Here is a 27234-nt window from a genome sequence, read left to right as displayed (position 1 = left end):
ATGTTTCAGATTCCGTACAGTCACCTTATCAGTTATACCACCTTCCCTGGATCCGTTACACTGGTCTGTGGCTCTCAACCTCCAAGACGCATACCTTCACATATCCATTCATCTGGCATATAGAAAATACCTCAGATTTGTAGTTGGCACTAGTGTAGGGTACTGTCCGTCGGCCTTTCAGCAGCTCCCCAAGTACCAAGGTTCTAGCCATGCAGACACCATCCAAGGGGGTCTTGCATTATATCTGAACTTGCTAGCAAGTCAAAATAAGACCTATTTCATGAGGGTTCCATGTAGCATCTGCAGCTTTCCTGGCCAGTGTTCTGATCTCTGAAATATGCAGTGGTCACAAGGAGTTTGATCCATAAGTTCACCACTCACTATTCCCTGATCCAGGCCTCCAAATCAACAGAGCAGTCCTACAGTCATTACTCAGTTTAAGGGTTCCTGTCCCACTGTCTGTGGAAAGAACAGCTGTTAGTCACTGTGATGGAGGCCTTGCAGACGTGCTTTACCCCACCCCAGAAAGAGCAGAGGGGACGTCCTCCAGGTGGCCCTAGAATGCTGCAGGGAAGCAGCTAATTAGATGGGCTGCTGGCGTGGCCAGTCAAGGGCCAGGAGGGCCATATAAAAAGGAGCAGCAGGGGAAGAGCCGTCAGTTGCTTCCTAAAGCTGGAAGAGGTAAGAGCAGATTCCTGGGTGGCTGGAAGAGCAGCAGGACCAGGGAAAGCTCAGTATAAGCAGGACTGAGCCCAGGGAAGGCAACTGAAGACTAGGGGAGCAAAGAAGGAGCTGCTGTCTGGCTGCGGGACTGACACTGAGCCCAGAGCCTAGTCAGACTAAATAAGGGTAGCATGATGGGCCCTGTTGGTCTGGACTGAGCCCAGGGAGGGCTGCTGAAAGGACACACCAATTCCACAACCTGCCCTCCTTCCCCCTACTACCTGGATTCTTATTTGTAAAGGAACTGAGAAGTACACACTTCATGCCTTTGGCTAGAGTAGCTGCGAGAGCATGGGGGCATAGGTGGGACCACAACGGATGCTGCTTTTCAACAGTATCTGATCTTGTGCACATGGGGTATATAGGCATCTTCAATGTAATCTGTGTGGATAACACATCTTGAAGAACCAGTTACGGTAGAATAAGTGACTATTTTGGTGCACACTGTGCCTGGACATGCCTTCACATGCAGGCCCAGGGAGGATGGAGGAGTAGAGAGTGGAGCAGGGATTAAGCAGCTGCTCTGCAAGGAGGGGGAGTGGCAGAGCTCAGCACAGCTCGGAGAGGATGACCCCCGACACTCTGGCTATTCCCCTTCCTGCAGGGCAGCCACTTAGTTCCTGCTCTGCCCTTCCTCCCCCCACCCAGGGGAGAGGCTGTGTGTTATGGGGCACGTGGGCTGCATTCACTGTCAAGATGGTGAGTGGGAACCAGCCCCAAAACTTCTTCCTGGGGAACCCTTATACATACCTCCCTGGGTGTGGCAGGGGCAGGGAACTCCAGGGTGTGCTGGAGTGTACTACACCCCAAGCCCTGGGGATGCACTTCACTGCTCCACAGCTGGCCGCAGCCAGTCTAAGGTGTGTGTCTATATGTTTCCTTTGAAACTTACATTTTATGCCAAACTTCAAAACAGACAAAAATAAATAAAAAGCCAATCAAACAAAACCACCTTAATTGAACATCCCATTCTAAAAATTAAGAATTGCAAAGTTTCATTTTAATAGTTTGACAGTGCTGGAGACTGATATCCTAATTATCCTGAGAACAGGTACACATGGGCATTTTCCTGCCATTGTGACTCAGCCTAGAAGTAGAGAGCCCAATTCTCAGATTAGATGATAGTTCAGTATAAAGCCTTCTCAAAACTGCAGTCATGCTACTGAGGGCTTGTCTACAGTGTGCAGCTCTGTCAATGCAAGTTACTCAAGTTACGTTATTCAAGTAACGTAACTGAAGTCGACATACCTTGCATCGAGTAGCCACGCTGTCTCCACTACGCTATATTGACTGGAGATGCTGTCCCACCAACATAGCTTACACTTCTCGTTCCAGTGAATTACCGGAGTTGACTGGAGAAGCACTCATCAATCGATTTGATCATGTCTTCACTAGACCTGCTCAATTGATGCCAATGCATGGATGGCTGCGGCGCCAACAGAACTGCATAGTGTAGACAAACCCTGAAACAGCCACCAGAGGAGCTAATTATTCAGTTTATGAACTCATGCTCCTTTATGAGCACCTAAGTCCCATCAATAGTACTGTCACAGCTAGGAAACAGGGTGGGCAATAGAGTTTTTCCACAGTACAACACATTCGTAGGGCTAGAATGTTGACATGGGGATGCTAGGCAATCTGGGATAGGGTTACTTTGACTCAAGTCTGTGCACTGCAGTGTGAATGCTAGAGCCCTAGGCTTGAACAAGGGTCAGAAAATCCTTAACCTAGGGTTAAAATGCAGTGTAGGTGTTCAAGCCCAGGGTTCCCTGACACAGGTCAGTTGAGTCGAGTCTTAACCCTAGGCTTACACTGCTGTGTAGACATACCATTTATGTCCAGGAATGATTCTGGCTCCAGTGCTGAAAGATGATGAAGGCTATTATAAATAAAAAACAAATGCATTTGTAGTGTTTCTTTCTGTAACTTGCTGTAGACTGTTTGGGAATACACATTGTACATCTCTCAGGTAAAGCGCTCAGTGTAATCTATACAATTATAAGTTTTTAAATCAAAATTCAACATTCATAGTGGGGTTTTTGCATTGACCACAGAGTAACAACTAGATTGTGATGGCTCTGCTAACACTTAAAACATACAACCCAGCTGCACTCAGAACACTTCATTCCTTTCTTTCTTCAATTATCTATAACTTGTTTACCATATTATTTTTTTTAAATTTTTAAAAAGGAGCCACATACTTCTTTTTCAGGCAGAATGTACTATATCCATTTTGAGCTGAACTTGAGCATTAAGAGAAATGTCAAATTCGGAAATGTTTTTTTTCCTCTCCTTAATCCTCTATAAAAATAAAGAAATTTGTAGCACTCCTTTAAGAAAGAGCTATAATTTTAAGTTAGTAGAAGCTTTAATATGTTCTCTAGTCACTGCATGTAAGCTAAATTACTTTTTAGAGAAGAGATGAGAAAGTGTATTTTGACATCCCTTTTATATAATTTTAACAGCCAAGATATTGGCAATGGCTTCAGGAGAAGGTGCTTCCTTATCCTTATGGCTGGAATGAAGGTGTATTGTGACGGCTGTCAGTCATAGGAAAGACAGAATGGATTTTGTAACCAAAAGAAAAACTTCCTTGTATATTATGTATTTATTCTCTTATTCCCCAATAGGTTGATGAGGAGGATGAAAAGAGAATGAACTATCTGGACAAACTGGGCATACAAAATAGGAGACAGAGACAAAGTCCCTTCTTTCTGACTTTAGTTTATTTTATTTTTTTCAAATTGTTTTATATAGATAAAGATATATATATAGATATAAAAAGAGAGAGAGAGATTTCCTCTAGTTTTTGGTTGGATAAATTAGTACATTTGACAACACTTGGTGAACAGTAGCTTTCACTGTTGCTCCTGTTTGGAACAGATGGTAGAGAGGAACCTTTTTTTAAAAAAAATTAGGAAAATATGATATACCACGTCACCGTTCAGGGCAACTGTACCTACATTTCCCTTTAGTGGTCCAGTAAGAGTACCCAGTCTCAGGCTTCCAGCTCATGCAGCTACTGCTTGGGTGGAGACCTGCATCTCTCTCCTTTCTAATCAGGGTATTACCACAATTCACACTTCCCTACCTTCACCTTGCCCCAGGACACCTGCTGGCTTTCTCTTTAGAGACAGTTAACAGGTGCAATTGCTATAGATCAGTGGTTTTCAATTTCAACCTTTATTAAATTTTAACACGGGGAGGGGTGCTACCCACTCATCAGCCATATTCTCCTATACCAGGCATTTAATTGGGTCCAGTGCAGGGTTTACAGAGTTCCTAACCATATAACTTGTAACTAGGGATAGGGTTACAGGGCTTCTTACCATATAACCCATTATGCGGGTAGGCTTCCCTCAGCCTACCCACCAGGACTCTCTGAGTCCTTGCACCCTCCCACTGTGAGGGGGACACATGGTGCAGCAGGGAGGTCCTTAGCCTGCAAGGGCTGCAGTCTGACCTCAGCCCACAAAGGCCACAGGGTCTCACTCGATCACATGAGCCCAAGGCCCATCACTGAAATCACAGGTTTTTTACCTCTGGGAACCATTCATTTTATTCTCTTAACTGCCCTGGAAACCAGCCACAGAGGTGCCAGCGATTAGCGTGGTCATTCCCTACCAACCATGCTGCCTGGAATCACACCACTTGCCCAGTTCATGCCTGCACATGTCGTAGCTGTATGTCAGCAATTCCATCTGACCAATGTATGGGATGTCCTTATGCTGTATCACTGAATCCCCTTTCTTCAGGAATACCTTGGTGACCCCCTTCTTTACTTTCTTTCTAGTCTTGTCCACATAGGTTGGGTCTGCTCCCAGCCCTTGCCTGTCAGTGAGTGCAGAAGTGGCATGAGCTGATCCCACTGCATGCCTCTTCTGGACGCGAACAGTTTCGGCCCTGAAGCCCAGTTGAGATCCAGCTGCCATCCTGGCTTCCCTCTTGTAGGCCCAGTGCACTATAACATGCCAGCAAATCCAAACGTGTACGCTCTGGGTAGCTTCTGAAACAAACAAGCATATTGGATTAGTCATGTTTTGCCGTTCCCTACCATCTTTTCATTGGTGTGAATGTAAGTCCTGAAACACCTTGATTTCCAGTGCCCTATTGTCTGCAACTGCTGTGGGCCAAAACCCTCTGCAGCCGCTGAGGTTTCTGTCCTGATCCTGAAAGAATGAGTACCTGGGTCAAGACTGTAGTACCGTAAAGTTTTTCTCAGTACCGTGCTGAATTGATAACTTGTCAGGAAGATGCCATCACTGTGTGTGAATAGCAGGCCTGACTGCAGGCCCTGGATTTTTAGTGAGGCTCTTACCATCTCTTTAGGACTCAAGTGCTCATCTGCACATTCCTTCAATGCTACATAAGCCCCTCTCCTGTTCTAGACTTAAGGTTTTTGAGTACCTTAAAGACAGGGACACCATTCCTGCAAATAGCTGCATGTCTGTTACATTTAATGCATGCTGGGACCTGTCAGCAACTGCCATGGGCACCAAGTCACTCACTCTCAAAATGCCAAAGAAGACAACAACAAATGCCACCTTAAATAACATGGCTTCTCTTCTCACAGCTGCAGCCCCTGGCAGAGTCTTTGACAACTCTGGGTTTCCAGTGTTAGGGGTAACCTCCTCTACTGCCACCCCTGTTGAACCACCTGAGTTTCTGTACTATGAAATGCCTGTAGTGGTCTGGGAAACCCACCAACTTACTCCAGGAGGACAGGCCCACTAGCTAGCCACATATTGCGCCACCTGGTGTGTGGGTATGGGCCAGACACAGTGAAGCCCTTCCTGTCCCCTAAATGCCATGAACTCCAAGGCTTGCCTTATAGGCCCTCAGAGTCCACAAAGCAACCAAATTCTCAACTGGCCTGCAGCTGTCATGAGCTAAGGTCCCAAAGTTGTTGGAGCATTGCCCATGGATCCCTGTTGGTCAGCAAGACAAGTTTCCAAAATCTTTCATCCAGAAATTGACTGGGGATTGGCAACACCTGGGACATGCACTGCATGAAAAAGGATGTTAAACTGCAAGCAGGCTCTTACCAGCCTCCTCATTACCTGAGTGGTCTTAGCCGACTCTGTACAATATGGATCACGGGTTGATTGTCACACCAGAAATGGACTTTCTTGTTCTGAAAGTTTTCTCCCCATCTACTGACTGACAACAGTATAGGAAAAAACTTGAGGAAGGTGATGTCCCCTGTAATGCCCTGTGCACACCACTCACCTTGAAAGTAAACCCCAAAATCTAAACCTCCCATGCTGTCAGATTGTACCTGCAGCTCAGTCTTGAGCAATCATGTCAAAAACTCTAGGAGTCTTTCCCACACTTCCTTCATTTCCCTTGTCATTCTGATAAAATTGGTGGGGTTTTCACACTCCAGAGGAGGCAGATGCCAGATGAGCACAAAATGCCCAATGGGGAGCCACCACCCCACAGGCATGTTTAGATGTCCCATTATCATCTATAGTTCTCAGAGTAATTTTTGTTTTTTATCCTTTGAGAGCCCATCCTGACCAATTCTAATTTCTCTGTAGGTAACCTACAAATCATGAACTGAGTCCAGTTCAATGCCCAGGTATGTTAAACTTTGGGCAGAGTCTTCTTTTTTTTTCTGTGGTGAGGGGGACCCCAAAGCGTTTGGCTACGTTCTGAAACATCTGAAGCACATACGACTGTTGCCTATCCCTAATCTTCCTGCACATAAGATGAGGTTGAGATGGTGCATGAGATGCCTTTTTCACATACTGCACTATCACCCACTTCAACATGGAGCTACATCTTTTGAAAGTGCCCCATGACACTGAGTGACCTATTGGCGTGGCTTTATCAAAATAGTAGTGGCCTTCAAAGTGAAGTCTAAGCAAGTTAAAGTCCCTTAGGTGCACTGGAAGCAATAAGAATGCAGATCTGATGCCACATTTTGCTTACATCACCCCAGGGTGACGCTCCCTGTCCATGGCTTCTGCAGCATCAAATGACAAGTATTTCACTGAACACAGCTAGGGGCTCAATATAATCATTTTACCGATGAACTTGGGGGGTAAAACAGGTGATGGATAAGACAATTGCCTTCTTCAATACCACATTCAGAGAAGACGTGCAATTCTGGCATGACTGTATGGGAAAGGACCTGCCACTCTCCTTCATGGCATCTCCAAGTTGATCTCTATATGCTCAAAGCCTTTGGTAGACTTCAAGTTGTCTGTCCAAGAGTGGCACCTCATGCCGTCCTTATGGGATTTGATAACTAGTCAAAATCCGTTCCACAAATAAGCTCCGTATTTTTCCCCCTGGGGTGGTCCAATAAATTCAATAGCCCTGTATCCTAATTGGAGAAAGAGCCTGTTCCATTGTTACTGCCTCTCCCTGTAGCAGCTCCTACAGCACTGGGACTTGGAAAACCTCATTTTTCTACAGCCGTGTTGGAGACATCCTTGACCCCCCAAAAGAAGAGGTGTGCTATGCTGATTCTCAGACATCCTATAGCAGTGTTTGTACCTGTCTAAGATATAAAAATGTTTCCCATCATTAATTAAAAGTACACATTGGCTTTTATACCCATATTTTGATAATGGGGTTTTGGCACTGGCAACCCTGCTGCCTATGAATACCAGCAGGGCAGAGCGTGATAAGGAGTCATACTTACAGCCAGAGTGCCTGGTCTGTTTTACCCCAGGGCAAATTAGGCTTCTCTACCACCTGCTGTCCAACTTCTGTGTCATACCTTAACCATGCTATCCTATAACATGTAGCATAAGCTGTCGCTATTAAATCCTTATACTTGAGAAAGGAAATATGCCTCTTGGGGCTCCGCACACAAATTATACTTGCATAAATGTGAAAGGCTGCCGACCAGTTCAAGAGTTTATCACCTTAGGTCTGCAGATTTTGTTCTTACCTTTCATTTTATGCTATTTGTCCCCCTCTGTCTGCTCTTCATTGAACAGCAAGGTAAATACATTCACAAATTCCCCTTTCCAACCTTTTCTTTAAACACCTTAGACAGATGATTCCCAAGTGGATGATTGGATCCCACATAAGCTCTAGGAGCTTTAACTGCTGTATCGCCTTCCTGTGTTTTATGAGGAGTAATGCCATCTGGCGAAGGCAGGAGCTCCCTAGTTGCTCTGTTTTCCTTTGTGGAATATCATCCCTCCAAACGTGTGTGTCACCCCCTCCTCTGAGAGAGGCCCACTCTTGTCAGGCAGGCTGCCCAACCTATGGGCCACCAATGCCATGATTTTACCAGGTCACTCTATATCCTTGGAGGGGGGGTCCAACGGAGAAAGGACCTGGGCTGCCAGCTGAGCACCAAGGTTCACAGTCCCCTCTGTCATATCCACAAGCCTCTGGAATCCACCACCACATCCTAAGGATGCCTGCTGGACTCTTAGAGGCTTATGGGAGAGAGCCCTCTCACCCACTCCTCATCATCCTTGTCCACCTCAGTGAGGCTTGGACTGTCACTTTCCACAAACTTGAGCCTGAATCCATTACATAAACCTCCTGTATGGACCCTATCTGGAAGGAATGCACTTGTCTAACTCACCACCATCTGCAAGTCCCTGCTGAGCTCATGGCTCCTACCCAGCTGCTCTTCTATTGTTGCTCTTCTGCACCTGTTCAGGCTATTGATCCTCACTTGATCTCCCTTCCTGTGAAGATTGAGCACATCCTTCCTGCATGGGAGCTGCGCTTCCAAAACCAATATTCCCCAGCAAAGCTCCTGGAACAAAACTAAAAAAGACTCATCTGGCTCTGCATTGGGCTAAATCCTGGGAGCTGGGTAATGCTGGCCAACCAGCACCCTTCTCTCCCATCTGGCCAGTAGGTGCTAGAGACTCCCAGGGGGTGGAGCTACCTGTTGTCTCTTGGCACGTGTCTCCCTCCCTAACTACTAGGATTGTCTTCCTTTCATTGCTGACCGCATCAAGTTCCCCTACCAATTGATGCAGGTGGATGGCATTTTGTAGAGCATAGCTGAGAGACAAGGAGTATACAAAGGAGGGAAAATAATTATTTACCATGTTACAAGGGGTATGAGGAATGGGATGAAACTAAGAGGGAAAATTTAGGCTGAATATCAAGCAAAACTTCCAGACATTGAAATTTATGGTACTGTATAAGGGATTGATCTTTTGCTATGGCCTTCAGTGAGAGCTGGGGAAATTCCCAAGACTGTAGAATATTCCCAAAAGGGAAGCAGCAGAAAACCCCATATATCAAAAATCCTGTTTTGGCTGGGGGAAGGTCTAGTAAATCTTTTTCTAACATCTCTGATTCTGTGTGTGGATTGGTCATAATTAATCTTATTTTTTTACATGTTTTTGTGATGTGTTCTGGAAGTGTTTAGGTGCTGGATTTTAATGTATATTTCTTTGTTTTTCAGCAGTATCCTTCATTAACTTCTCCAGTCCCTGAATTCCTAAAGCCTTCTCCCACCACTGAGCAGCACACTACACACACTATAGCTACTACTACTCTCACCACAAATACTCTATCTGCAGCAAAGCCTGGGCCGACTTTGGTAAAGGTAGGTTATAATGAAGTCATTTGATGTTGTTGCTTTAAATATTCTCTCTCTAATTCTGTATATAATGAAAATGAATATATAATAGTATTATAGTGCTTTTATCTTTGTATATAAAATATCCTGCAGTGTTCAGTTGGATATACAGTGAAGTCAGCTGAAAGTGTGGCATACTGTGTCAGATTTGCCATTCATAATTTGCAGGCTCTGCTATAAATTCTTTTATGAGCCACCCAGCTATTGTAGTTGTAGACAGACCTGGCAAAATTCTGCAATCTGAACCATGTAGTAGGATTCATATTACTTTTGAAGTACAAAAGAAAATGCAAAATGAGATTAATACTGCAGGTACTTGCCAAATTGCCTTTATATTTTGATTTTTTTATTGGTGAAATTCATCCCTCCCAACACAGAGCCCAGCTAATCTGGCTTTGTGTAGAGGACTAAGCGGGAGCAAGGAAATTGCATTTACACCCCAACCCACAAATAAGCCATAAAGCTGTAATGCATTCTCTCCACAGCCATTTTCCTAGCCAATGGATTGGATTAGCAGAAACTATGCCTCCATGCTGCCTTGTGGTGGTTTTAGACCACTGGATACTCATCATGGATCATAAGTGAGAATCCTATAGCCCACTCATAATAGTCCCTTCTGCACTAACGTATTTGGAGCTAGCATGGAGAACCTCTCCTTTTGCACAGATTTAGGTGTCCCTGTGTGTAAATATCTACAGTTCTCCCCTCTTGGCCTCTCTTTGCAGGTGTTGTGGAAGCCATTATAGAGCCATTCATCAGGATGAACTTTCACTGTCATATAATTTTAGGATGTACTGTGTTGTTGTTTTATGCAGCTGATATAAATTTGGAAGATATTCACTGAAATCCATGGAGTGTCACCAACTCACTTACAATGCAAAACCTTAACAACTTCAAACACCCCCCAAAATGCATAATTGGCAGGAATCAGGGCCTGCAGCAGAACCATTCTCTAGGCAACCTAGTGAGTGCAGTTGGCCTGTAGTAGGTTGCCTGATTGGCTGGAAGAGTCCGCAGACTGGTTTATAGCCTAGCAGCAGCAGCAGTTCAGCAACTACTCAAAGCATTTGCCCATGGCTGCGATAGGTCCTGTGCCTACTTGTTTCCAGCCAAGCTCCTACCCTTGTCCCCACACGTGGCTTGCTCCAAGTAACCTGGTCCTGACACTTGGCTCTGATTCCTGACTTTGGTTTTGACTCTTTTCTCTGGCATGTGGCCTCTAACACTGGTTCTGACCCTGGGTTCCAATTCCTGGTTACTGACTCCTGCTCTAACCACTAGGCCCAACTCCTGGACTGGTTCTAACCATGACTGCCCACATTCTGGTTACTGATAATGACAAATCACATATTTAATTAGTGCACATATGTCAACATAGAATTTCCCTTTCAGAATTTTTTTTGCTGTATAACTGTCTCCAGTTTTTCACTGAAAATAGCTTTAAGGTGTTCACTAAAGAAAATTCCCTGTCCAAAAGGAAACTTTACTGGGAGCAGAAGGATCTCCAGTAAGAGTACAGCTGAAACAATCTGTGTATAAACCCAATTTCTGGGATTCAGTATAGGGATGTTCGTATTTGATTGGTAGAAACAAGCTGTTTGAATTTTGGATTTGGTTGTCATGTTAAGTAATTAATGTAGGACTCAGAACCTGTGCATGGGTGGTTTTTATTCTAAATAGAAAGTAAATTAATATCTTAACATAGCCTCAGTGAGAGACTTTTTTGTAAGTAATTAAGAAATTATATGCCTGTCTTAATGGGAAGAGTAAAAATTTCCTCAAATTACATTTTTTTTATGCCATGATTGTATCCTTAATTAATTTACAAATAAGACTCAAACAATCTTTCTTGGATATAAAATGTAGGACCAGGTTATGCATATAGGCACTTAGGCCCCTGCATATGGGCACCACAATGGAGCTGGGGACTGTAATTGCTAGCTTCACAAAAAGGGGGCAGCAGTTAGGATAGGGCTACATCCCTGTCCACTTTGCACCCAGAAAAGAAATGATTCATCACTTGCAGAGTAGCAGAGCCCTTGGTGAGTCAGACAGAATTCTTCCAGATGTCTCACACTGAAGCACACTCCACTCCAGTGCAGACAGTTGATTTAGGCTAATGTCTATTAACTTTTCTTGAGATGGCTATCTACAAAATCCAGAACAGGTGCAACAAAGAATCTGCTTTACAATGGAAGTAAAATTCCTCCTTTTGTTGCAAAGCAGTTTGTAATGTATATTTATGCCAAATGACATTTTCAGTCTAGAGTTTAAAAAAGAACAACCTAACTTGGGCCTCCTCCATCTGCTCCATGAATTGAAAATGAGGCACTTTCTAAACAGTACTGCTCTTGAAATAAGAATGAAGATGTCGACAGAGTGCTCCAATAACTGCTTTGGTTAAGGTTTATCACATTTTTATTCTTATAGCAATTGTTGCCTTTTTTATCTTTTCGAAAACTTTGACTATGAATGATTCTTTCACAATATGCATTGATTCTTGTGAATTTTCTCAGTTTGGTCCTGATTTATGTGGTCTTCATACAGCTCTCTGAATTGTATAGATACCTATCTGTTTTTCATCTTAATTTGATAGCCCTAACAATGCCCACAACATGATCAAACTAAAAAGAAGGGAAAAGTAAAATGATTTATTGGAAAGAGTACATGCTGTTTATTACAGAATACATTTTTTACCCAGGTTGCAACTTTCCTCTGCATTACAGTATGTTTTCCTTTCATAGTGTTTGTTAGAAAGAATGAACATTTGTGGTCTGAAGAAGAGCTCTCTGTCAGCTTGAAAGCTTGTCTCCCACCAACAGAAGTTGGTCCTATAAAAGATACTACCTCACCCACTTTGTCTCTTTAACACTTGTGGCAGTGATAGTTAAGTCCTGGTCATATTGTGAGGGACACTGTGGAAAAAATGACTGTCTGTTGTTTTGAAACAGAGGGGATTCTTTTAACTTTTGACACTTTCAAAAATCCTATAGCATGGCGTTGGTTTTATTCAGGAAGTGAGCTAATCTGAGAGATCAGCTGCTGGTTTACTGTTAGAAGTTAAGGAATAAAACCCAGAAATCTATAGGTGTAAAATGAATAATTAAACATGAATTAGTTTGGGATGGTGTGGTGGCAGCTATGAACATAAAAAATGTAAGTTGTTTTGTCTGGTTTCCTTAGAAGGAACAAGAAAAGTGTTTTTGCCAAAACTGAATGTGAAATTAGTAAGTGGTTTAGTAACAGGGAAGAGAGTTTGCAAAAGAATTTTTGGTGATTTCCCTCCCAAGTTGAGCAGATGTGTTCCTTAGAATCTAATGATTTTGTATAGTAATTGTTTTGGTCTTTTGCATCATTCACTTTATTGTAAGAGCCGTTAAGGTCTGATCTATCACTTTGCTTGCTATCAGGAGGAGAAAGATATTCTTTGTAATGCAAAATTAGCCTTAATGTGGAAAGCAAAACTACACTAATAGCAACAGCTACATTACTTGAATAGTTAAATCATAACACATAAACAGATACAGACTAGTGCAAGTCTTTTCAAATCCTGTGGATTTAAGGCGGGTTAGTGAGGAAGTCTGGGCTGAATTGCTTTCAATATGCTGATGACGCCCAAGTTTATATCTCCGTTTCATCCAAGGCTGTTGAATGCCTAAACCCAATGTCTGCGGGATATTGGGGTGTGGATGAAAACTGACTGTTTGGACCTCAATCCATGTATTATTATTAATGAGAATGAGGTGTACTTCATAGGTTGGAGGAAGCAAATAGAAGATATGGTGAAGCCAGTATCTCTTCCTTTGAGAGCATTTGTCTGCCATTTTTTACTTGGGTGCACAATCTGGGGTATTGGTGGATCCTCCATCAAGGATGACCTGTTGGATGATCACATTGTGGTAGTGTCCAGAAATATTTTTTACCACATGCACCTAGCCAGCAAGTTGTGAGAGATTCTCTTCTCACCTTGAGTCTGGATTATACCAATGCACTCTGTTTGGGGCCACATCTTAAATCGTATCCAGAAATTTCAATTAGTGCAGAATGCAATAACTCAGTTGTTAAATGATCCCACTCAGTTGCAGCATACTTTACCAATGCTCTGATCTGCTCTGGCTATATTGGTTTCCAGGTGGAGTTTAATGTGGAGATTGATCTATAAAATGGCCTAAATGACTTTGAGAGGACTGCCTCTCTTCCTATGCCATAGTTATGACTAACAGAGGCCCTTGAGCTTCATTCCTATCATTATGAAAGGAAGGGCATTGTTTCTAACCATCACAGGAGTGAAGCTGTGGAACAGTCTTCAAAGGGGAGTAGTGAGGGCAAAAAAAATCTTGTTTAAGACTGAGTTTGATAAGTTTATGGAGGAGATGGTATGATGAGGTTGCCAAAAATAGCATATGGCCCATCTATGACTGCTATTAGCAAATATCTCCAACAGTTGGTGATGGGACACTAGATGGGGAGGGCTCTGAGTTGCTACATAGAATTCTTTCCCACGTGTCTGGCTGGTGGGTCTCACCCTCATGCTCAGGGTCTAACTGACTGCCATATTTGAGGCTGCAAAGGAATTTTCCCCCAGTCAGATTGGCAGAGACTCTCGGAGGGTGAGAGGGTTCACCTTCCTTTGCAGCATGGAGCTCAGGTCCATTGCTGGTCTGAACTAGACTGGAGGATTGTCTGAAACTGAAAGTATAAACAATGAGAACATTCTTGTTGTTACTAACAGACTATAGTTATGACAAGCATATCATCATTTGTTTTTCATGCAGCACTTGAAATTATATGGACTTGCAGACTATTCTGACAACACTTTTAAAATATACATTAGCTGATAAACCACATTATGATCGGAAAAAATATTTTTCACCAATGTAGAATGTGATAAAAGGTTGTTTTAGGCAATGTTGGACCAAAACAGATTACTTTCCTTGGAGTGTTTAGCACAATGTGTGTGAGAGTTTTTGGTGTGGAATGCAATAAAGTGGTAACAGGCATCTGCATAATGTGCTATAAAGTGTCTTCTGAGTGTCTCTAATAGTAGCTTTATTTGGAAGTTACTTAATACAATATTACAGTGATCTACTGATGTAAGTAGGATGTCATGCAGATTAAATTGTTTAACTGAGTTAGTAGGAATCTTTAAAGTGGACTAAACTTCCCTCTTTGACAGATATTCACATGCTAGGGAACCTTCATTTAGAATCTAACCAGACATGACTCTAGTCTAAAATTTATAATTTACTAAAATGGCAAAAAGATCTGGTTACTTTTCCCTGTTCCAAATGGTCACAAGTTGAGCTGATTACTATAATGATGTGATGGGATCCCTGACGTACAACCTGAAACTGTAGGACCACTGTGCCCCCTTAATTCTCCATCCTGGGCTGTCTCTTACAATGCTTTGCTGGTGACAAGCAGCAAAACCCTCCAGGTGCTGTTACCACTCAGTCAACAACATTCAGGAATGCACCCAGCTAAGTTGCTGAAGGCTACCCAAGCCACTCATGAACCATACACAGGGAAACACCCACAAATTCCCTCCAGCCTTTTACCCCAGAAATATACCATCTTACCCTGCTCAAGACCTTCTCTTTAACAGTGCAACCTTATTAATTAGTTCACCACTTTGTCAAAGGAAAGTGGACATGCACCGGCCTTTGTAACCTGAGCAGATTTCTCAAGCCCTTTAGAAAAACTCATTGGTAAGGATAAAACATTAAAATAAGTTTATTAACTACAGAAAGATAGATTTTAAGAGATTATAAATAGTAGGCATAAAGGTCAGAGGTAGTTACTTTAAGAAAATAAAAAGTAAATACGTATTCTAAATCCTGAACTAAGGAAGAGTTCAATTAAACAGCTTTTTCTCACCCTACTGGATGTTGCAGGTAGATTACATTTCTTAATACACGGGCTGAATTTCCTTCTCAGCCTGGGACCCGCCTCCTCAGTTCAAGTCTTTGTCTTCCCAGCATTCTTGTTGCCTTCAGCTTAGGTGGGGGAGGAGATAGGTGATCTCATGCAGCCACTGTCCCTTATTTTATACTTTTAGTCCCTGTCCTGGAAAGAAACTGGCACAGACATGTCCTGGTGGGCCTTGCTGAGTCATCCTCATTGTGTATTGTTTGTGCAACTGTCTCTTATTGAATTGTAAACCTCTTGTTTACCATTCACCTGCTGATCAATGGTCATTTAACCCCTACACCAGGATATAATAAGCATTGGGGGCCTCCCAAACTCACAACATTATTTGATAACAATCATATCGCAAAATCTCATAACTTCATACACACTAAGGATACATTTTGGCCAAATGAGTTTCAGCAGATCACAACCTTTCATACAGTATCATACAAGGCATGTTTTGTATGAAATATCAACCATATGTGAATGATGAATATGGGGCTTATAAGGTACTACTCTGAGATAGTGTGTATCCTAAATGGACAATATTATTTCTTGTCTTCTCATGTTTCATAACAGATGTGTTTCTTTATGCCTCAACTTCAGTTCTTCATACAATTGCTTTTTAAAAATGTAATAGCTGTTTTATTTTATAATTTTTTCTCTAACTTTGTCTCTAAATAGCAAAGCCACCCCAAGAACCCAAGTGACAAGCACCGGAGCAAGAAATGTAAAGAACCCAAGCCTAGGGTAAAGAAGTTGAAGTACCATCAATATATCCCACCTGATCAGAAAGGTGAGAAGAACGAGCCACAGATGGACTCCAATTACGCTCGTTTGCTGCAGCAACAACAGCTTTTTTTGCAGCTGCAGATCCTCAGCCAACAGCAACAACACTACAACTACCAGACAATTCTACCTGCACCACTCAAGTATGTGAGACTGTCAGCTTTTTTCCTTTAAAGGGATGAATTAATTTTTCTCTTTAATAGGGAAAAATATATATTTCATGTAGAATTTGTACTTTAAGGTTAAATTGTGCATGTTAACCAACAACTACATAGTAGAGGGTGGTGACTCATCATGATTTGAGGTGGTTATATCTGAAGGCAGGTCAGTACACATACCCTCCTCTCCAATTCTCTATTACTTAACAGCACACATAGTGATGAGACTATAGTTGTTTTGATTTATTGAAAGGACAATAAAGTCTGATAAACTTATAATTGGACCTGCTGGCTTAATTTTGGTCTATGGACATATGCAAGCACAGCCCTTTTATTTGTCTGCTGCATATTTCTAATCAAATGTTATTTAAATTCACAAGAATCATGATCTCTTATGAATGCTTGTAACTTTGAACACCTTGCCTACACATGAGTATGACGCAAAGCAAGCATGCATATCAGAGACAGAACACAACCTCTATCCATAACATAAGCTAATATCCCAGTTTTTTGTTGCTGTTTGGGGGCATATCAGTGTGCAGGTGACATTTTGGAGGGATTTGAGAGACTTTAGGATGAGAACAAATATGGGGCTTTGTAAACTATAGCAGATTAAAATTTAGGGCTAAAATCCTGTCTACGTACTTAATAGACCCCACCCTCACCATAGTATATGAGTGACTCACAAACATCATTAATCCCTGATATGCCGATGCGGGAGAGAAGTATCATTACCTCAATTTTATGGATGGAGGCAGAGAAGGATTAAATGATTTGTGCAAAGTGTCACAAGGAGTCTTTGGAAGAGCTGGACATTGACTCCAGTCTCATAGCTTTGAAGTTACTATGGTAACACTCAATAAGCATGTAAACCCCCAGTTTCACTCTTTGAAAATCTAATTTACAAGCAATGTAGAGTTCTATTTCCAGCCTTTCTTAACAACTGACAATAAATAACTAAAAAGTACCATCTGAAAGTAACAAATAATATTTGTATAATTGCCATGTATCCTATCTTTGGAAGCAGTGATGCTGCTGTGTTGTATCAGCAGTTCATTCTGTTACATTTAACAGACATTGCAAAAATATTTTTAGCCCTGAATCAAATTGAACAAAGAAAATGGAGAGAATTTAAATTAAAATCCATTTAAAACTGATATTAATACAACAAAGCTTAGCCCTGCTTGCTGTAATAGCAGTTTGTTATCTTACTACCACTTAAAAAAACCCCTTGATATATTAAGAGGTGTCCATTGTTGCTTAAAAATGCCAGTAAGGGCATAATTACACAAACCATGAAAGAAAAGTGCAGCTGTTCTGAAAGATGATGTGGAAGTCTGGAATTTCAGTGACTGCTAAACGTTAGCTTCTTTTGACACAAAGATCCAGTCTGATCTGATCTCTTTTCAAAATAACACAATTAAAGATTAACCTAGCATAACCTTTTGTATATTTATTATAAAATACACACTGTGCCTTGTGAGCAGCGTACAATCTGCATTTGAAGAATAAATTCAAATGTCATTATCACAACATGCATTTTCCTGTACAATATTGCTTATCCAGGGAAGTTGTAATAGCAAATACAAAATCAGTAAAAGGCAGGCCCACTTGCTCCAGGGCCATATGATGCAGTTTCATTGTAGAAATCCAGGATTATGACAAGACTTTTTCAGGCTGGTTAAGTCACCCAGTAAGAGCTGTTCAGTTTCTCTGGGGAATGTCTTGAGTATCAGCTTCAAATTCTACTCTTTTACACTGTGGTTAGAATTAAGCTGTTTTGTTGATAACCACTTGAAAGAATGAGAAAATAAGGGAAAAAAGAATAATTATCATAATAAACTAACATTTACTATGAATTTTTACAATATTACTTTCAAAATGTTTTTCTTTAAGACTATAAAGGCTTTAAAATACTTAGAAATCAATGCTGGATGGGTCATTTCTTCAGCAATAATCTGATTGTGTATTTCTTATGTGCTCATACAGAAACCAATATTTTCAGGCCCAGAAGAAAAGTACATCTCATTCTATAGAGGTACTTTACCTCAGATAGCATAAACCAGAACATGATACTTAAGGCTGCAAAGATAACTTTACATGGTTACCTATAATGTTGCAACATATCCTGATGGAGTTCTTTTTGGATTACAGCTTTAGTATGACTTTAGTTATATCTGTAAATGTGACATGTATTTAAAACAAATACATAAGTATATTTAAGTATATAAATATCCATACTTAACCAATAAATCCAACTAATTAACATGAATAAAATTTTGCTTTCTGATAAAGAATGCCCATGTTTCTTGCAAAGCAAAATCAGTTTGGCAAATGAAAGAATTATGTGAAAACTTCTAGTATTGTATATCTAAAGTTAGACACTTAAACCCATATTTAAACACATAAATAGAAAACCTATTTTCCCCCAGAAGAACTGAATGTGCACAGTCTCCAGTCAAGTCCAAGGGAGATGTGCATATTCAATTCCTCTGAAAATCAGGCCTCCCTTACTTAGGTGTCTACATATGGATTTAGGAGCTTAATTTTATGTATCCAGTTTTAAAATGTTTTAGCTTTTGTGAGAGAAAAGAGATTAAAATGTTAATGTGCAATTTGCTTAGATAAATGGAGATGCAAACTCTTCATGTTTGGCTCCCCTATTCGTTCACATGTATCTTAAAGTATTATTACACTCTAAAGGTTCTTTAATTCTAATTATGTAAATCTGCACATGAGGGAAGCTTTTATAATACTGTGATGTATGTCAGCCCATTTGCCTAGTTTACTTCAGTAGTCAGCAGAAATTTGGTTAATTTCAATATTTCTTTCGGTGTTTTTGATATCCAATTGTGGTGTTCTTACATTAATAGAAAAAATACTAGGATATTTGAAACAAAGATAGTTTGGGTTGTATAAATCCTGTTGACTTTTTAGAGGCAAGATTTTCCTTAATATTTTAGTAGCGTAATAAAAGTAATTAAGCATAAATTTGTAAGACTAACTACATAAAATACCAAAATATTCTCCACAGCAAACTTTTCCTCTGCAAGCAATTCAAGAATTCATCTACTTAATGAGTCCAGCTAACTATGTTAATTATGTATCTGAAGAAAAGTCAATTTTCTTCCATTAAGTGGATAAATGTTAAATTCAGTACTACCTTCTCTTAAAAGTAAGTAATATAATAGCTAACACTGTTGTTTCTATACTGTTTACTTCCAGACCAGTCAGTGACACACAGAACAACAATGGAAATATACCACTGACTACTTTAAGCAACAGCACACCTACATCAGGAGCCTGCACACCAAGACAGAACAGTAATATTCCCAGCAGAAAACCAGGACCGCTTCCTTCAAGCTTGGATGACCTGAAGGTAAAAATGAAGAGGGATTTGTCCATGTACAAATATCAGCAAAGGTTATAACCTGCAAAATGTTGCTGACTAGCATAAGCCTGGATTTGATTTTTCCATGAAAATTGTGCTTTAGATTTCCTATGAGATTTTATATAAATATTTTTTTCATTTTCATTTACAACTAAGCTGGATTTTTTGCTTTAATTTAATTCCCTTCCCCTCCACCCAAGTGCTAAGAAGCATTTTATCTAATCTTTAAAAAATTTATCTGCTACAGATAAGAAAGGAACACAGAATAGGTTATTCATATACAATTTTCTTCCATTATTGGTTCAATATATGAAGGCTTGTTTGGGAGAATGAACAAGAGAAAGTATCTAGGTGAAGCAGATGACATGCTGAATTTTGACCCCAAACAGATTTTTACATTGAATTAATGGTTTCCTAATAAGAGTTATACTCTAATAGAGAGATTTAATAAAGCACTATAAATGTAAACAGATTCCCTAATGAAACATTCAGAGAAGTGCTGCACAGAAATAACACCATTAAAGATGGGGCTAAATTTTAACTCATCTTTTTCTCCCATTGCATGCCCTTTTCTGAACACTTTCACTTGTGTGCACAAATAGAATTGGCTTGTCTGTTGCCTATGCAAGCAAATTAATAGTGTTCATAATATGTGCTGAAGAACTTTTAGACACACAGTGGGGCACATCTTTGTATATTTAAGTATGTTTATATTTGGCCCATCTTATACAATTTAAATTTTTTGTACAGAAACTATATTTACCAGTAGTTTTTCTATATCCTTTATAAACAAAATCAGAATTTCTTTTTGCTAATTGGCTCTATACTGTAGAGCTAGTTGAATTACTTGTTGCTAATTATGCAACAAATTTAGTCCTTTTTTCCTGCCCATTAATTGTTTATGAACTATTGCTGCTGTTAGTGTACTTACCATTTGTGATGTGTGACTGATCAGCTACATCACACAATATTGTTTTGTATCCTGATTGGATGATGGAAACAAAGAAGAAGAATGAATAGCAATACTGAACAACACGTTGATGCCTTATGAATTTTCAGTTAAACATTCATGCTAAAATTGATGAAAATTTCTCCATTAAGTGTTTGTGAATCCTGAAACAGGAAGTTGTCTGAACAATATGAACCCACAGACTGAGATAATGAAATAAACCTGCTATGTTTATTCACAAAAATATTCACAGATCATTTTTGTCATATTCTACCAGCTCTACTGTAAAGGTTTTTTATATGGTCCTTTCTTCATAAAGAAGCTGTTCTGAGGAACTAAAGATGATAGTCAGCTATTGAAAATGGATATGAAGAACATCAAGTCTGGTGTTCAGATTCAAATATTTTCATCAGCTACTACACAAATGCTCCTAGTTTTGTGTGAAGGAATAGCAAGACATTTAAGGCCAATTCGTTTATTCTCTGGCTTATGTTCCTTAACGCAGTGATTCCTGGTTTCTTACCTAAAAGCAGAAGGAAGATAGAGAAGAAGTAGTTTCTGAAGATCAGATTAGTGGGACATCAATACTGGTTTCAAAGCTATCATTCTCATATAAAACAAATATAACATATAACTGATTTAGCCTGAAAGTTGGAAATGCTAATCATCTAGATCAGCTCTAGACAAGGTCCAACAATGGGAAATTTTAACACAAATTCTAGTGTAGACATGTGGGATATTCTTCTTATTGCAAAAGCCACCGGTAAAATATTACTAATGACAAAACACAGTTCTTATTTGAGTGTTTGTCCATATGGATTCCATTCCTGTGGTGTATGCAGCCCATGCACACAAGATTGGATTCTGCTGGTCAGCAGTGTCCTTTGGGGCCATTTCTGCAACTGAAGTGCCATTGCAGCCCACATCTGAGGGCATAAAGGGCAGAGCAGGCCCAACTGTCCCTCAGTTCCTTCTTACTGCCCATGGCAGTGAGATGACATCCTTGCATTATCTGCTTTTCTGTGCACTGTGTCAGGAGGAATTGGTGGAATTTGGTGCATTCTGAATCAAATCACTCAGTCTTCAGAATGTCTTGGTGAATCAACTGAGAGACAGTTCTGTCATCCGAGAGTTGTATGTCAGAGGACATCTTTCACAAGTGGAATTCCCAGAAATAGATCTGTTTGCCCTGGACCAGAATGAGTGTCAGACATTCTGTTCCAGAACGGGGTGCAAGCCCAGGCTCCTGGACAGATGTCTTCTTCCCTTGGACTCCAGGGTTGATACATGCTTTTCTGATGATTGATACCTGCAATACTGAGGTTTCTGAGGAAACAGAGAGGATGCAGGGTGCATGATGGCCCCAGCATGGGCAAAGCAGCTCTAGTACTCAGAGCTCCATGAACCTTTCAGCACAGCCACAGATTGCCTTACCTGCTTTGCCTAACTGTCTCCCAGAACAACAGTAAGATCCTGCACCTGAACCTAGCATTTTTATTCTCGACGGCTTTAATGCTATCTGGATGATGTCCACCAAAAAAACCTGTTCATTGAGGTTCAGAACATTCTGCTTCAGAGCAGGGAAACCTTCAACCAGATGTAAATACAAAGCTAAATGGGAACAGGGTTTTCTGTTTGGCATCCCAGCATCAGCTGTGTCCTTTAACATTACCAATTTCAGCAATGCTAGATTATTTGGTAGCCCTGAAACAAACTGGACTGTCCATCAGTTGCATGAGTCCATATATCAGCAATATCTGCTCACCACCCCTCAATCCAGGACCAAACTTTTTTCTCTAGCCCCTACACAGGGGCTAGATCCCTGAAATACCTGACTGCATGTTCTTCCCCCAGTTCAGGAACTTCCTCTGTCTTGGATCCTCTATAGAGTATTAACAGGGTTGATCATCCCCTCTTTGAGTCCTAATAACCAGGTACCTATACCAGCTGTCAATGAATATTGCCTTTCTGGTGGCCATTATATCAGCTTGGAGAGTAGAGCAGATTCAGGCCTTCGTAACAGATCCTCTGTACAGAGTATTTCATACAAATAGGTCTCTTAGATGTCACCCCAAGTTTCTACCTAAAGTTCTCTTAGATTCCATATAAACCAATCTATTCACCTCCTGGTTTTCTTTCTGAAACCTCACTCAACCCTAGGGAAGCTAGATTTCATACATTTGATGTAGCAAGAGGACTGTCTTTTTACTTAGAACAAAATCATTAAAGAACATGCCCAAAAACTATTCATGATCTTTGCTGATATAATTAAGGGGCAAACTATATTCTCACAGAGGTTATCCAAATTGGTCTCCAGCTGTATAAGACCATGTTATGAACTGGCCAGAGTAGCTCCATTAAGCCACGCTAGAGCTCATTCCACTAGGGCTCAGGCAGCATCCACTGCCTGTTTAAGGAATATTCCTATATTTGAAATGTGTAGAGCAGCTACACGGGGCTCACTCCACATATTTACAAGATGCTATTCTTTAACACAGGCTTCCAAAAACTGGATGGCAGTTTTTCTAGGTATCTCCTGCAGTCATCATTTAAAAAGGACTCCTAATGCCCACCTCCAAGTACCCAGACAACTGCTTGTTTAGTCATCATGAGAGGAATCTATGTGCACAGTCACTCACAGAAAGAATGGTTACTTAATTTATAGTAACTGTGGTTCTTCAAAACATGTTGTCCACATGGATTCCACAGCCCATTGTACTTTCCTACAAATACAAAGTTCTCCTATGGCATTGGTGAAAGAACTGAGGGACAAGTGGGCCTACTTTGCTCTTTATGCTCTTGGTTGGGGGCACTTAGGGCACAGGTGTGGCCCTAATGGACACTGCTAGCCAAAAGAATAATCGTTTGCACATGACGTGCATGTGCACCAAGAGTGAAATTGTGGACAATAAAGAACCACAGCTACTGTAGTTTAAGTAACCATTTATTTTTGTATCAAAATTTTGATGGACACCATTACATAAAACACATACTATAGCTTACCATTTTTGTCCATAATTTACCCCCAGTGAACATATCAGTATGCTTATTTGACTGGAAAATCCAGGTTCTCCCCATCAGACGTTAGATAGCTAAACTGCTTATGCTTTTCATACTTGTAAAAGAAACCCAGATGGCATATGGCAATATTTGATCAATTTCTAACTAAAGGTGACTAATCCAGTGAGTCATCCAATCTTCTTGATAAATTTCTGATACAATAGGTCCCATAATCTTATGTCATGCTGGCATAAGGAAGTGACTCAACATGCCAAATTTTGTATATTCAGTACCTAAACGTGCACATTTGTCAGATGCTGTAGATTTGTTTCAGAAGTATTCAGTCCAAAAGTAAAGAGATGATGTATTTTCATATTTCGCAGATGAGACTTGTTTGTGTTAAAGAAATATACAGTGTACTTACAGTGCTAACTGAAATATTTGTCCATTGCACAACAATGTAATAGTATTAAAATGAGTTTTTTGGCTTTCCACCAAACTGTAAGTAACTTATTCATATAGACATGTATTTACATTCATGTTGCTATGAAGAACCTCTGTTGCACCAGAGTGCAAAAAGACCAATGTGCAATGAATAGTGTATATGCTGAAAAGAAAATTCTTTAGCAAAATGCAATGCAAGTAAAACATGCTGTTTAAATTATGGTGGTGTTTCTTGTTTTATTTTTAATACTAAGTCTTATTTTATCCTCAGGTAGCTGAACTGAAGATGGAATTGAAGTTAAGGGGATTGCCAGTGTCTGGTACTAAAACAGATCTTATTGAGCGTCTAAAACCCTACCAAGATCTTAGTAACAATGGTGTCAGTACTAGTAATGCTGTTGCAATAACCACTTCTACTGGTGTCACCAGTAATACAGGGGAGGTAACTGTGGCATTCCCTGTTACAACATTAAATAAATCAGTGTCTAGCTTTCCATCAGAAACATCATCTGCAGGAACTGGATTCAAATTAGCACATACAGAAAGCATTAGCTCCCCTTTGCCCTTTTCACCATCTCCTTCGGAACAATCAAGTCTAAGCACAGATGACACTAACATGACAGATACTTTCACAGAAATGATGACCATGATGTCACCATCCCAGTTCTTAAGTACTTCACCTCTCAGACTGACTGTGAATGAAGACAGTCTGAGTCATGCCAGTGGCTCAAGCATGGAGCTTGATGCAGCAGAAAAGGACCGCAAGCTTCAAGAAAAAGAGAAGCAGATTGAAGAGCTCAAAAGGAAACTGGAACAAGAACAGAAACTTGTGGAAGTACTGAAAATGCAACTGGAGGTTGAAAAACGGGGTCAGCAGCAATCCCAGTCTCCTGCTAACTCCATAACTACTTTGGATCAGAAACAATTAAATGCTGCTATCAAAGATGAAAACACTCTCACTGATTGCTCTACTGCAAGGCAACCAGTATCTATAGCCAGCCATTCTGTAGGACAGCCAATGTCTACTGGTGGCCAGAACCTAGTTGCTAAAAAGGCTGTTATCATCAAGCAGGAGGTACATTTGGCCAAAGCTGAACCACAGAATGTCATCTCTCAGTTCTACATGAGTTCACAGAGGCAGCCACAAACCGCAGTTGTTGCCCAGCCTCAAGCTTTACTAACTACCCATGGAACAACACAATTGCTACTCCCACTGTCTATCCAGGGACCGAATTCAACCAATTCCGTGCAGCTGCCAGTGGGCAATATAAAGCTACAGGTATGAAGTGTTTTCTTTAGCTTTAATAATTTAAATTACCCACTGTGATTGTGAGCAATGCTACTCATTTTTATATAGAGTAGAAAAGTGCTGTTTATATGCTTAATAACTGTAAAAATATTGACTTATATCATGATTGCCTTATTGTAGAGACTATCAAGAGCCAACATTTAGTAAGATTCTTTTCCCATACTCAGGCATTTTCTAGATGAGTCCTTTTTGTGCGTTATAGCAAAGATTTTTGAACAGGACTTGGAAAACTTTCCTTGACAATTACTCCCCCAAGGATTAAGCCTACTAGCCCAAGAGACAAGTATCTGGTCCTCTATCCCTTTCCGTATGCATTCCTTCCTGCCCCCCGTAAATAAACTCTGACTTCCCATCACCACAGAAATCATCAGTTTTTCATTCATAAATAAAATCAGTTCTGATCCCCATCCCTCAGATAAAATGAATTGTGACATCCACTTACCTTCCATTTCATCAGTTTTAGGCTTTCCCTAAATCAGTGAATTCTGGGAAGTGAGACAGTGTAGCTTGGGAAGCCCTGTCTCCTCTTTGCTGGGAACCTCTGCTGCCTTCCTGGATGTGCAAATAGCTGTTCTTCACATGGGCCACTCTGCTCCTGGCTCCCCTAAACTTCAGGTAAAGCAGCAGATCCAGGCCCTTTGCTTCACCTTGAACCTAAAGGATCACCTGTGTGCTCTATTCCGTTTCTTCCCTTCCCTCCAGCAACCCCCTCCTCCCCCCGCCCACTGCCACCAATCCCATTCTCCACAACATAAATCAATTAAGTGATTCCAGTGCAACTGATCTCCATGACATTCTGTAGTACTGAAATGTGAATGGAAACTTTGGAGTCTCCTTGATCTCCTTTCATTCAGATTTTGTAGTAGTGACATCACAATTTTAGTAGACCAACAAGCTAAGAAGAAAAATCCTTAAAGTTGACTTAGTGTCACCTATCATATTGCATGCTTTTAAAAAATACAAAGTTCTGTGTTGTGCAGTGATGGTGCACTTTGTTTAGGAAGCAGAGACTCCTCAGATTGCACTGGGGGAGAATTAGCCTCATCATAGAAAAGTTTTTAATGTCAGGTGTATAGAAAAGGGTTTCTCAGTTGTGTACAATTATTTTACTATGTATTTCATGTGCTATTGCTATTTAATTTGTTGTCTGTCTCAAGGATTTGGTGGAGTTTTCCCAGACTGTACAGTAAGTACCCTATTCAGATTTTCTGATCTATACTGCATCAGAGCACAATTTCAAATGCAATAGTTTATTTTGGGGTGCACTTGTTTGCAAAATGTGTATTGGGACTTCTCTCCCCAATCCAACTGTGTGTTTGCCCATCTACTTCTGTTTTACTTTTACATTCTCAAATGTTGCGCTGTAAAGCTCCAGTGAAATCTGAAAGTGAAACAATATTCAAACAATGAAGTGTGACTTCCTGACTGATTGTAAATTAATACCACTGAGGATTATTGATTATGCCATAACTATATTGTAGATTGCTAAAATGTTAAATTTCGTTTGTCTTTAGGCTCAGTCACAAGCAGGAATTCAGGCTTCATCACAAATATCTGCTCCTGTTTCATCTTCTGGTCTAGTACAGACAGCACCACAGATGCATGGTCCATCATCAAAACAAAATACTGTCACACAGTATGTGCTCAGTCAGGCCCAACCAATCAGAAAGGTTTGTGACTACTGGTGAGATATAAATGTGAAATTATTGTATTCTGTAATTTGAGGCACTTCTCTTACCATTAAATACATGGTAACCTGTGTGCTCTTAGAAAGGAAACATTATCCTTTCTAAGGCAGACAATATGGTTTACTAGATACCTAAAATACTTAAATATACATTGGCCCAGAAAGAATGATTCTAGATCCCAGTGAAGACGCAGGTTCCGCGCCCTGCTCCAATGAATATTTAAGTATTTTATACAAAGTGAAAGAGCTTCCACAGGAGAGATTGAGAGAGACCTATCCCAGAGTACCTTTATACTCTGGTG

The 27234-nt window shown here is 40.6% G+C and overlaps 1 protein-coding gene and 1 long non-coding RNA gene across 5 annotated transcripts in view; one reads left to right on the top strand and one right to left on the bottom strand.

The window, feature by feature from the left end:
* Positions 1-27234, top strand: part of MRTFB (myocardin related transcription factor B) — a 174972-nt gene that overhangs the window by 123052 nt on the left and 24686 nt on the right. For 3 of the 4 annotated variants that reach the window (XM_067551349.1, XM_067551347.1, XM_067551350.1), the window contains exons 7-11: positions 9119-9262; positions 15890-16137; positions 19378-19531; positions 24208-25215; positions 26760-26915. In XM_067551349.1, coding sequence (XP_067407450.1) covers positions 9119-9262; positions 15890-16137; positions 19378-19531; positions 24208-25215; positions 26760-26915 — 1710 coding nt within the window. The remainder of the gene's footprint in view (positions 1-9118; positions 9263-15889; positions 16138-19377; positions 19532-24207; positions 25216-26759; positions 26916-27234) is intronic. The other variant, XM_067551348.1, reaches the window with a different exon arrangement.
* LOC137155213 (uncharacterized) overlaps positions 17590-27234 on the bottom strand; it is a 72106-nt gene continuing 62461 nt past the window's right edge. The window contains exons 4-6 of the long non-coding RNA XR_010920385.1: positions 20475-20525; positions 19447-19525; positions 17590-17945 (exon numbers count right to left, since the gene is read on the bottom strand). This is a non-coding gene — a long non-coding RNA (uncharacterized lncRNA). The remainder of the gene's footprint in view (positions 17946-19446; positions 19526-20474; positions 20526-27234) is intronic.

Source organism: Emydura macquarii, unplaced genomic scaffold (genome assembly GCF_026122565.2).
Source record: "Emydura macquarii macquarii isolate MOO-44397 ecotype Brisbane River unplaced genomic scaffold, CSIRO-AGI_Emac_v2 contig_1348, whole genome shotgun sequence".
In the NCBI taxonomy this organism is placed as follows: Eukaryota; Metazoa; Chordata; order Testudines; family Chelidae; genus Emydura; species Emydura macquarii.
The sequence above is the reverse complement of the archived record's forward strand: the minus strand, read 5'-3'. Positions and strand labels throughout refer to the sequence as shown.